This window comes from Coenobita brevimanus, chromosome 5, assembly GCF_032717465.1.
Source record: "Coenobita brevimanus isolate Jiangsu-jjx chromosome 5, ASM3271746v2, whole genome shotgun sequence".
Lineage (NCBI taxonomy): Eukaryota > Metazoa > Arthropoda > Malacostraca > Decapoda > Coenobitidae > Coenobita > Coenobita brevimanus.
The window spans coordinates 6,846,842-6,859,159 of NC_136958.1; the positions used below are offsets into that span (position 1 = coordinate 6,846,842).

The 12,318-nt window shown below is 43.9% G+C and overlaps 1 protein-coding gene across 1 annotated transcript in view; it reads left to right on the top strand.

Annotated features, from left to right (window-relative positions):
• The window catches only part of Lar (tyrosine-protein phosphatase Lar), a 608,447-nt gene that overhangs the window by 470,010 nt on the left and 126,119 nt on the right, over window positions 1-12,318 (top strand). The window contains exons 6-8 of the mRNA XM_080270406.1: window positions 1,924-2,048; window positions 3,338-3,479; window positions 8,072-8,257. Of these exons, the coding sequence (XP_080126532.1) occupies window positions 1,924-2,048; window positions 3,338-3,479; window positions 8,072-8,257 (453 nt within the window). The remainder of the gene's footprint in view (window positions 1-1,923; window positions 2,049-3,337; window positions 3,480-8,071; window positions 8,258-12,318) is intronic.

Sequence of the window (12,318 nt, forward strand, 5' to 3'; positions counted from 1 at the left end):
GAGGGGTGGCTGGTGAATGCAAGGTGATTGGTGATTGTAGAGTGACACGGTGATTGGTGATTGTACAGTGGCATGTGAGATGACTAAGAGGTTACTGATATCTGTTGAAAGTGACTGGCTATACCGTTATACCCACCCCTTCCTCTGACTGACTGACTGACTAGAAGGTTGGGAAAAATGGCTGGTGACCACGGAGTTCCTTGTTCTTTATGTTGAGGTGGTGAGCTGATGATTGTGTGGTATTGTGTGGTGTATGTTTGAGTGGTGTTGTATGGTGTGTCGTTGTGGTGTTCTAATGGTGGATGTTTGTAATGTGTAGTGTTTGAGTGGTACATGTTTAAAAAGTGGAAATTACGTAATGTGTCCCTTACCCTTGTAGAAGAGAGTAACCCAACAATTCGGTACACTTCCATGATTACAGAAATTCTTTACGATTAGGCTGTGCTGTGGGGATACAGTGAAGATCACCCAAATGACCTGACCTACTCTGCCTTTCCTCCTCTTATCCTCTCGGGTCCTGGCATACATAACGCCATTCTGCCGTCTCCTGGCTTGTGTTCTTCCATCCTACGCTGCCCCGCCCTGCCCTTCTCTAATCAGCCCATCTTTTCTCTTAACCATCCCTTCCCAGTGCAGTCCATCTTCTCCTTTCTTCTCATCCCGACCATTACCGTTCCATCGTCTCCTTCACTCCTCTTTCCTCTCTTGTCCAGAAGGCCCTGTTCCAGTGTGTTTATCACGGTCTGTCTTCCCTACCCTTCCCTTCCCTTCCCTTCCCTTCCCTTCCTTTCCTTTCCCTTCCCTTCCCTTCCCTTCCCTATCCTTTCCTTTCCTTTCCTTTCCTTTCCTTTCCCTTCCCTTCCCTTCCCTTCCCTTCCCTTCCTTTCCTTTCCTTTCCTTTCCCTTCCCTTCCCTTCCCTTCCCTTCTGCTCCACCCCGTCCCGCCCTGTCCCGCCTTGCCAGTGCAGTCCCTCTCCCCCTCTCTTTCTGAATAATTCGTCGTCCCCTGAGGCAGCTGATGGCACGACTAGGCGGAGGGATGGCAAAAGATCCACCTCGAGTTCCCTTCTCCAACTTCCCCTTTAAGAGTCGCTTGGAAGTTCCTCTCGACCAGTTACGAAAAAAAAAAAGGAACTTGGAAAAAAAGAATGGGGGGAGTGGGGGTTTTTGTGAGTGGGGAGAGAGGTGGGGTAATGAAGATGGGGAGAGCATCGCACACTTATGCCTGACTGGACTTTCTGAGGGCATTCTTGATCAGAGTGGAGGCGTGTGTGTGTGTGTGGTGGGTTTTGAGATTATTGTACACACACACACACACACACACACACACACACACACACACACACACACACACACACACACACACACACACACACACACACACACACACACACACACACACACACACACACACACACACACACACACACACACACCTTTTTTTTTTCCTCAGCACATTCAACCCACCGACTTCTCAACTCTCCCAGGCATGAAAAAGACCCGAGAAACTAATCAGAAGAAAAAAAAAATGTGTAAACCAAGGAAAAATAATCTCCAAACTAATGTCCATCCATCTCGGCTTTTTCCATCCGCCTTCCACTCTACTGTATTTATGAATCTGTTTTTTTTTTTTTTTTCTTATGTCTGTGTGTATCCATGTTTGTATTTGTATAGGTATTTACCAGGTATTTTTTATTTATGTCTTAATGGCTGATCCAGGGAATGTCTGTAACTTAGCCACGCACTTGGTATCTTATCTAACACCCACATCTCTAGTCTCCTTATCTTCCCTAATCCTTATCTCTAACTTAGCCATACTTCTAACCAAACTCTCTCTTGTGTTCCGTATCTAACAAATGCATCTTTTGTCTATCCTAGTCAGTATCTATAACTTCTAATCCTCTCTTTTCTCTCTTGTTTCAGTTCGTCGTGTGCCTCCTCGGTTCAGCAAAGCCCCGGACTCCGTGTATGAGGTGATGCCCGGCGCCTCCCTCAGCATACCCTGTGTGGCAGTAGGCTCACCCATGCCCTATGTCCAGTGGAAGAAGGTGGGGCATGTAAGGTTTACTTCCCTTGAGGTTTATGTGAGTCTGTGTGTATGTCTCAGTGTGTATGTCTGTGTGTGTACCGCATGCTTAGATGTGGTCATACTGTGGTATTATATTAACCTATTTAATTACTGCTACATACATAATTACCGCTCTTCAGTGTCCATTCTTATTTACCACTCTGTTCACTTTCCATGCGTGATTACCAGTCTTCATTTTCCCCACACAATTACTTCTTTCCTCCCATTCCATAAAGGTATGTTAGTCTGTCTGTGTACGGCATGGTTATATGTGGTCCTGTTGGTGTGTTAGGCTTGGCATACTTAGATTGACACTATTCCTTTATTTTCTTAGTTTATATATACATGTACATAGAATTGTCCAGATACTTAAATTGTCACTCTGCTCCTTTGTTCATCCATAGTTTAAATATTTTTTGTCCAGACTTTATTATTTATATATATTTTTATTTAATATGTTTTTCCTTCCTGTGTTTGTCTTCTGTTAAAAGAAATGGCAGAGCTTCTTGTTCTTGGTCATTTGTGTTTTTATACGTGACATGCTTAGTTTTTCACGCACTGTCTACTCATACATCATGCCCAGTTTTGACCAAGTCATTCCTACGTTCATACTTGTCATAATTGTTTTTAGTCACACTGTTCAGTTCTTAATACATTGTGTGCTTAGTTTTGTTTACAGGGTTAATTTATGCATACACGGCATCTTTTTTGTGGGTATTATGGAATGTTAGTGTTCTCTCTCTCCCTCATCCCTTATCCGTCTCTTCGTTCTTCCCACTCCCCATTTTCTCTTCGATTTTGCCTCCCTTTCTTACGCTTTTGTCTCTTTCCTTTCTTCCTGATTTGTCTGTCTTTCCTCCCCCCCTCACTTTATGTTCCCTGTGTTTTTCCCATCATCCATTTCAACTTTATCCCTCTTCCTTCCCTCGCTTCTTCCTTCTCCCTTCTTATCCTTCACTCTCTCACTATCTTCCTCTTCTCTCCCATCAGTATTCCCTTTTCTCCTCCCTCTCTTCTCCCATATTCTTTGTCCAGTTTCCCTATTAGTTCTCACCAGCCCTTCTGACTCCCTCCCATTTTTTTCCCACCTCTTCTCCCTCTCTTTCGTCTCCCATCTTGCCTCCCCACATTCCCTCCTGTCCTTCCTTTTCCCTTCCCACATTCCCTCCTATCCTTCCTTTTCCCTACCCACTTTCCCTCCTCTCCTTCGTTTTCCCTTCCCACTTTCCCTCCCCTCCCATCTCAGCACCCCTTCTCCTCTCTCTCCAGGGCCCCGCTATAGAGATGACGGAGAACCTGATAACGAAGAACGTGCTGGTGCTGGAGAACATACAGGAATCCGCCAACTACACCTGCCAGGCCCAGTCCACCCTTGGCATCGTCACTGAGGATGTGGCCGTCAAAGTGCAAGGTGAGTCGGGTGTGGTGGTGTGTGGTGGAATGCGGTGGTGGGGTATAGAAGATAGAAGCTTTGGTGGTGGTGGTGGTGTGTGTGTGTGTGTGTGTGTGTGTGTGTGTGTGTGTGTGTGTGTGTGTGTGTGTGTGTGTGAGAGAGAGAGAGAGAGAGAGAGAGAGAGAGAGAGAATTTTAACCATTACAGCAATGGAAGCTCTACGGGAAAGTACACACAGATTTAATTAAGTTGTGTCTGCCAAATGGACCCGCAATTGGATTTATATGTACCGTATATATAAAAAATAAATATGTACCCGATATATATATATATATATATATATATATATATATATATATATATATATATATATATATATATATATATATAATAGGCTACCCAAAACAACGCGCCATAAAAGAGAGAGAGAGAGAGAGAGAGAGAGAAGCGATAAACCTCCTTTTTTTCATGTTTTTCTTTTTTCCACACCATCACTCTTGCATTAGCGTGTTTGGAAAAGCATGTTCTATTTCATTTTATGCTTCTTACCAGACTTTTCTTCTGTCCATTATTTCCTCTTCCAACTCTGCCTTCCTTCCCTTCTTCCTTTTCCCTCCTTTCCCCTTCATGTTCCTTGCATTCCTTCGTCCGTCCCCTCCGTTCCTTTATTTCTCTGTTTACTTTCTTTTCTTCCATGTGTTCCTCCTTCCTTCCTTCCTTCCTTCCTTCTCCTCTCTTCCGTTTTTACTCTCCGCCCCTTGTTCCTGCTGTTGTACTTCACCTTATGTAATTCACTACTTCGTTCTCTTCTCCTTTCTTCTCTCTTTCTATATCATTCTTTCATTCCCCATTCTTCCTCTTCTTCCTTCCTTTTTCTTTCACTTCATTCTTCCTTCCTTTCATCCTTCCTTCTTTCCTTCACTTCATTCTCTCTCTGTTCTTTCTTTTACTTCATTCTTTCCTTCTTTTTTTCCTCCTTCCTTTCATTTTTCACCTCATTCTTTCCTCCCTCCTTCTTCCTTTCACCATTTCTTTCACATCATTCTCTCTCTCTCTTCTATTTTTTACTTCATTCTTTCCTTCTTTCTTTCCTCCTTCCTTCTGTCACTTCATTCTTTCCTCCCCCGTTCTTCCTGTCACTTCATTCTTCTTTTCTTCCTTCCTTGCTTCTTTCCCTCCCTCCTTTCTTCTCCATTTCCATCCCCGCTCCCAGTACCACTCATGAATTATTCCCTCCAAGTCAGAAGCGATTATTCAGTTTTGAGAAATTATTGTAGCCACTTTAGCAGGTGTTATTTAAACGAGAGGGATTATTTCGGCCTCCCTGCTTGCGCTTATTCTGTCTCCCTGCTGTTTTTCTCCCTGCTAGCGATAGTATTGTCTCCCTGCTAGCGATTATTGTCTCCCTGCTAGCGATTATTGTCTCCCTGCTAGCGATTATTCTCTCTTCCTGCTAGCGATTATTCTGTCTCCCTGCCAGCGATTATTCTGTCTTCCTGCTAGCGATTATTCTGTCTCCCTGCTAGCGATTATTCAACCTCCCTGCTAGCGATTATTTTGTCTCCCTGCTAGCGATTATTCTTTCTCCCTGCCAGCGATTATTCTGTCCCCCTGATGGCGATTATTATGTCTCCCTGCTAGCGATTACCCTTTCTCCCTGCTAGCGATGATTCTGTCTCCCTGCTAGCGATTATTCCGTCTCCCTGCTAGCGATTATTTTGTCTCCCTGCCAGCGATTATTCAGCCATTCTGTGAGCGATTATTCAGGCTTCAATAACTGGTGTGGGCATTTTTACCGTCCTTGGATATGCTGTCAATTGAAGGGGATGGAGTTGCCTGAGAGAGAGAGAGAGAGAGAGAGAGAGAGAGAGAGAGAGAGAGAGAGAGAGAATCATAATCCTATACAATACCGTATTACGTTTAAATGAATCCACTTGACGATGCTATTTAACAAGTAATTGGTTGGATGGTTGATTGATTGACTGGTTGTGTGGTTAGTTGGTTGATTGGTTGATTGGCTAGGAAGTAATTTGTTCATTGGTTGATTGGTTGGGTGGTTGAATGGTTGGTTGATTTCGTAGGTAATTTGCAAACGAATTATTGTATGTATTGGTTGCTGGTTGGTTGTTTGGATGGCTGGTTGATTGAGTTGATTGAGGGTATGGTGAATTTTTGTGGTTCGTGGTTGATTGGTTGGTTAGTTGATTTTTTTACGATAGGTTGATTGATGGTGATTTTGATTGACTGATTGGTTTGATGGAGTATTGCTTCCATCACTCACACTGCATTCCCTCATTCCCTCTCCATTTCACCCTTCTCCTCGTGCTCTTCTTTCCTTCTCTTCCTCCTCTCTCCTTCCTTTGTTCTCTCCCTCCCTCCCTCTCTCCTTCCTTTCCTCACACCCTCTTCTTTCCTTCCTCTCCTCCCTCCCTCCCTCTTGTCTCCGTCCTTCCCTTCTTACCTCCTTCCTTCCCTTCTTACCTCCTTTCTCCTTCCTTTCCTTCCACCATCTTTTGTCTCCCTCCCAAGTTTCTTCAGCGCCATAATCCCGTGTTTCACCCCATAATCGCTCCCATTCACCTGCGCGGATTATATGTATTTACTCATCCTCACCTCCACACACTTCTGCCTCATTTTCCTCATTTTCTCGCTCCTTCTCTTCCCTCTCTGCGTTCCCGTCTTCCCTCCTTCAGCTTTCTCCTCCCACTCCCCTCTTTTTCTCTCCTCCACTTTCCCTCTCGTTTTATTACTCTCTCCCTCACCCACTTCCCTCCCTCCTTCACTTGTTTTTCTCCATCCCTATCTAACCATCCATGATCTCCCTCACTCCCATCCCTCCCTCCCCCACAGAAGGGTTAGGGAGGGGGGAAGGGAAGGGGTGGGGTGCTTAGATTGGGTCTGCCATATAGTGAAGGATGGATGAGAGAGAGAGGAAGGGAAGTATGGGAAGGAGAGAAAATAGTAGAAGAGAGGGAAGGAAAATGAAGGAGGGAAGGTGGAACGGAGGCTCGAAGTGGGAATAGGAGAAGGGCAAGAGTGGGAGAGGAGGAAGGGGGAGGATGGAAAGGAGAGAGAGAGAGAGAGAGAGATGTAAATAATGTCTTTTTTCTATATATGTCCAGGAGATAGGGAGGAGGGGGTCTTGAGTAGGTAAGGGAGTCGAGAATGAGGGTAGTGAGGAGGAAAGAAGGGTGTAGGAGAGGGGGGAACGGTAGAGAAGGGAAGGAGATAGGGAAGGAGGGAAGGGAATAAGAGTGGAGGAGGAGGGAAGGGGATGGGGTGGAGTAGGAAGGGGATGAGGATGGGGGTCGAGTAGGAGGAAAGAGGTTGAAGGATGAGGATTGAGCGGGAGTTGGAAGGAGTGTATATCAAGGAGAAATAGAGGGGAGGGGATGAAGGAGTAGGAGGGAGAGGGATGAAGAGTGAGGATGAGAAGAGTGAGTCAAGAACGGCGATGAAAGATAGGAGGATGGTAGAAGGAAGAGGATAGAGGGGAGGTTTGAGGAGGTGGGGAGGAGTTCAAGGAAGAGGGGGAGAGGCTGAAGGAGAGAAGGAGTCCAGGAAAAGGAGGAAAGGGGATGATGATGAGTGAGGGAGTGGATAGGTCGAGGTGAAGGGGGGTCTGTCCTTAGTGGAAGAGGAGTGGGGTTAACGAAGGAAAAAGGGGTGGGGGGGAAGAGGGAGGGGGGAGAAGAAAAAAAGAGGAGGGAAAAGTCGAAAAGGAGGGTTGACTCTGTTTTGCCCCCACTATTCAGCTTTTAAATTAATCCAATGTCCCCCCTCCCTCCCACACAGGCCCTCACATACGACTAATGATGTCAGAGAGAGAGAGAGAGAGAGAGAGAGAGAGAGAGAGAGAGAGAGAGAGCAGGAATAATGTAGTTCGCTTTACGGGTATTAAAGTTGATGACGTGAGCTTTCGTCTTGTATGGCATCAAAATGATGGAGGTCGTCTGGTGGCAGAAAGAGAGAGAGAGAGAGAGAGAGAGAGAGAGAGAGAGAGAGAGAGAGAGAGAGAGAGAGAGAGAGAGGATGAAGATGGAATCAAGAGCTCTGGGTAACCTAATGAATGAGGATGAATGAAATTTTAATAATCCTTCCCCCCCCTCTGTGTGTGTGTGTGTGTGTGTGTGTGTGTGTGTGTGTGTGTGTGTGTGTGTGTGTGTGTGTTTACCATCATCTTTTTTTTAGCGGTATCAAGATCAACATACTTCAATACCTACCCTTCTCAAAATCTTCCTCTATCATAATCTTCCTAATATACCCTTACCTGATATATCCTCCTATCTTGTTCTCTCCTCATTAATTCCAACACATCCTTTTATCGCTGTATATCAGCATTTGCTCTTATCACGTCCCTGCCCTATGTATGTTTCCTATTTCTAGTTCTGTCCAACTCTTAATCTCCATTATACTACCCTCCGTCAACCATTCCGTCTTGCCTACCCATTTCCCGACATGTCCTCTATTTCCATGTATTTCTTGAGGTGGCCTTTATTTCCCTTTAGTTCTTTCTAGATATCCTTTACTCCACCGTTTTCCTTTATACATGTCCTTTATTTCCCCATTACTGTTTCTGATTTACCTTTGTTTTCCTTTATTCCCACCAGCCCTGCCCCGGCCCCCCGACACAGTACACATCACTGACGTTGAGAGTACGTCGGTTCGCGTCAAGTGGAGCTATGACGCGAACCCCGGCGATGTGTCGTACTATGTGCTGCAGTACAAGCCCCGTCACGCTGACAGGGAGTACACCGAGATATCTGGCCTCGTCACGAAGTTTTACACCGTCATAAGTGAGTGTTTAAGTGGCCTTGTTAAGTGGGGTTCTTTTCTGTTAAGTGGTGTTCTTAAATGCTTAGTGGGCTTGATATATGGGCTCGTTACTAATTTCTACACCGTCTTAATTGTTTAAGTGACCCTAGTAGTGTTAAGTGGGCTTCGTTTTAAGTGGGTTGGTCTGGCCTCGTCACTAAGCTCTGCATCGTCAAAAGTGAGTGTTTAAGTGGCTTTCTCTTGTGTTAAGTGGCCTTTGTACTGTTAAGTAGGGTTCTCATGTGTTAAGTGGCCTTTTCTAGTGTTAGGTGGCGTTGATATTTTTTTTGTTGTTAAATAAAAATACCGGCAGTGAGACAGGAAAGGTACTAATTAATATGAAGGCAGTTATAAAACGGTGGAAGGGCTGGCAGACAACAGGGAGAGATGTAGAACGGGTGGGTACGGCAGAGACAAACTCCCCACAACGCCATCTGTTAGACGCATTTGTCATTTTCTGCTGACGGTAGACAGTAAGACAGAGAATGCAGTGATAAAGCAGGAAGGTAGTGATAAAGCAGCAATAAGGTACGAAGGCAAGCAAGCAGGCAGGCAGGCAGGCAGGGAGGGAGGGAGGTGGGACCGGTGGGCAGCTCAGAGACAAACTCCCCACAACGCCATCTATTGACCCTCTCCGTCATTTCCCGCTGACTCGCCCCCACTTTCCACTCTTATTGCAGCTTCTTCGCGCGGCGGCAGAACCTGGTCCGCAATCTTCGGCCATTATATATCTCGGCTCTCCGCTCCATATGACGCCGCCTTCTCTCTGTCCCCAACTTTATTCTTCGGGATTTTGGTGTTTCCCGCCAGTTCTCAGGGGAACCATCTTGAATTTACGCTCCGGTTCTGCCTTTCTTCCCTTCCGACTTTTTATTATTTTTTTTAGCTTATTTTTGCATTCCATGTTCCCTTCTGCGCACTACTTTTCGTTCTTTTTTTTTTTTTTTTCCAAGCCATTATTCTGTGGAAGTCTTTTCTGCGCCATTTTTATTTCTAATTCGTATGTTTTTGGCGCTGCAGTTATTTGTTTTTATTCGGTGTTTGCCCTTTTCTTCGGCACGCCCTTCGTCTTTACCTAGTTCTTTTATTTTTATGTTTTTCCTCCACTGGTTTTCATTGTTGTGTGTGTGTGTGTGTGTGTGTGTGTGTGTGTGTGTGTGTGTGTGTGTGTGTGTGTGTGTTTCCATTTCCATTGGCTTTACCTCCGTTTTTCTTCAGTTCGTTTCGTTTTATCGTCCTTCTCACCTGTATGGACTTGTGTATAGGCAGTTTTTCTTGTTCCTTTTCTGTGTGTGTTTCCGAAGAGAGATCCGAGAAGTGAGAGTGAGTTTTAAATAGTGAGAGACTAACTAGGAGAGTGTATGTTAGTGAGGTGGAGGGGGTGAGGAGGGAGACCGGGGATGAGGTGGAGGGGTGGAATAGTGTCGTTTATGAGAGAGGGAGGTTTAAGTCGGGGGGAGGGCAGCGAAATGGCAGGGGACAGGACGACACGGAGGCGATTTGTTTATGGCCACCCCTTACAGGATTAAGGCGTCTGGCTTTAGATAGATAGATAGATAGATAGTAATTGATAATATAGGTAATAGTTACATAGGGTGGTAGGAAGCTGTATAAGTAGATTAATAGATGAGTGGATGAATTCTCTCTCTCTCTCTCTCTCTCTCTCTCTCTCTCTCGTCACTGTCTGTCTGGGAGATAACTTTTCTATATTTAATAAAATTCCAAAGGTTCGTTTGTAATTTCGGCCCTATTACTGTCACTCAGATGTGTGTGTGTGTGTGTGTGTGTGTGTATGTGTGTGTGAGAGAGAGAGAAAGAGAGAGAGAGAGAGAGAGAATCGTGCCCAGTCCAGCCATGATGCAGGATGAAACACCCAGAATTCACTTATTTCCTTCACTCAGTCGCCAGTTATTTCTTTTTTATGATTTCTTCTATTTTTTCTAATATTTTGTTATTTTCTGTGATGTGTTCTATTATTTTTTGTTTATTTTTTAATTGTTTCACTATTTCATTCTATTATTTGCTTTTTATTCTGTTATTTGCCGTTATTTATTTTATTATTATTTATTTTGTTAGATTCGTACAGCCATTTATTCACCTTAGAGAATTTTTGGAACTGGGGGGGGGTTAGATTCAGCCTTCGTTAACCCTTTTCTTTTTTCTTTTTTTTCGTCTATACTAAGATGAATAAAAATTGAATATATTCGTTTAGCGAGTAGGTAATGAAAATAGTGTTATCGTCCTGAAGGGGTTAATGAGGTGATTAATGAGGTCAGGAGTAATTAGCGTCCTTGAGTGGCTTTTAATTGCCTTAGGTCTGGTGCATCTCATTATCCGGGAATCAGGGGTAATTAACACCCTGGATGCCTGGAATTATTGCCTAAGATAATGAAGGTATCCCTGTGACTCGGGAAAATTGATAGAGAGAGAGAGAGAGAGAGAGAGAGAGAGAGAGAGAGAGAGAGAAGAGGGGGAGAATACCTGTGTCTATGTAACTATCGATCCATCTGCTTCTATCTGTCTATCTATCTATCTATCTATCTATATCTGTCTGTCTGTTTGTATGCTGTGTGGGTGTCGATTGAGAGTTAAGAGGATAATGAGGGGTTGAGAGGTTGGTGGAGGTGAAGATGGGGTTGGGAGTTGATGGGGAGGTTGATTGGGGTTGAGAGTTTAGGGGATAGGGAGCAGTGTTGGGGAGAGGGTGGGGTTGGGAAATGGTAGGGAGATTGATTGGGGCAGTGTTGGGGAGGGGGTAGGGTTGGGATGGGGAGGTTGGTTGGGGTTGAGATTTTACGGGATTGGAGGGGAGCAGTGTTGGGGAAGATAGGGCATTGATAAGGATATTGGGAGGTTGGGGGAAGAGGGATTGAGGTTGGGGAATAGTTGGGGAATTGATAGGATAGTGGAGGTGAGAGGGACTGGGGTAGATGGTAGAGGGGGATTGATAAGATAGTAGGAGGATTGAGGGATTGAAATTGCGGGTAGTGGGGATTGATTGGATAGTAATGGGGGATTAGGGGGATTGGGGATAAGAGGTAGAGGGGGGGTTAATAGGATAGTAGGAGAGTTGAGAGGGACTGAAGTAGGGGAAACTAAGGATTAACAGGATAGTAGGAAGATTAAGGGATTGCAATAGAAGATAGGGATTAAAATTAATAGGAATTAGATAGGGTTCAAGAAGATGTAGGGGGGTGGGATTAAAAGTAGTGGGGATCAGATTAGGGTCAAATAGGGGGTAGTAGGGATAAAAAATGAGATATAGGGGGAGTAAGAGTAATAGGGATGAAGTAGGGGTTAGTAGGGATTAAAATGGGGATAACGTCACTCTGGCCTGCTAGTCCCCGCACCAATACGCCTAATTGTAGCCTTTTATTCAAGCACCATTAGCACCTGTTGAATGGAATGAGCTTTTTCAATTTCCTTGATTAAATATCCCCCATCGGCCGGAGTATAGAGATCCACTTGGCTTTTTTATGTTTATTTACCTTTTTTACTTTTAGGCTTTTGTGTTTTTGTTTTTAGCTGTGTTTTTTACTGTTAGCTTTTTTTTCACCTTTTTAGCTTTTTGATGTTTTTACTTTTGTTTTATTTTACCTTTTTAGCTTTTTGGATGTTTTTTTAGCTTTATTTTTCTTTTATAGCTTCGCGATACTTTTTTGAGTTTTTATTTTTTACCGTTTTTAGCTGTTTTTTTTTTATTTGAGCTTTTTTATTTTTTACTTTTAGATTTTTTGTTTTTATTTTTTTGCGTTTTTAGCTTTTTGTTTATTTAGCTTTTTGGTTTTGTACGTTTAGCTTTTTTTGGTGTTTTTACTTTTAGTTTTTTTTAACTTTTTTAGCTTTTTTGTTTACTTAGCTGTTTTGTTCCATAGCAAAGAGGGGTTAGTCTTTATTTTGTGTGTGTGTGTGTGTGTGTGTGTGTGTGTGTGTGTCGATGATTATATTCAGTAAGATAAAGTTCTTTCGTTTTGGGATTTTATAAAAGTTAACATACGACCTCTCCAGTTTAAACTGTTTCCTTCTGAATAAAATCGTCCGG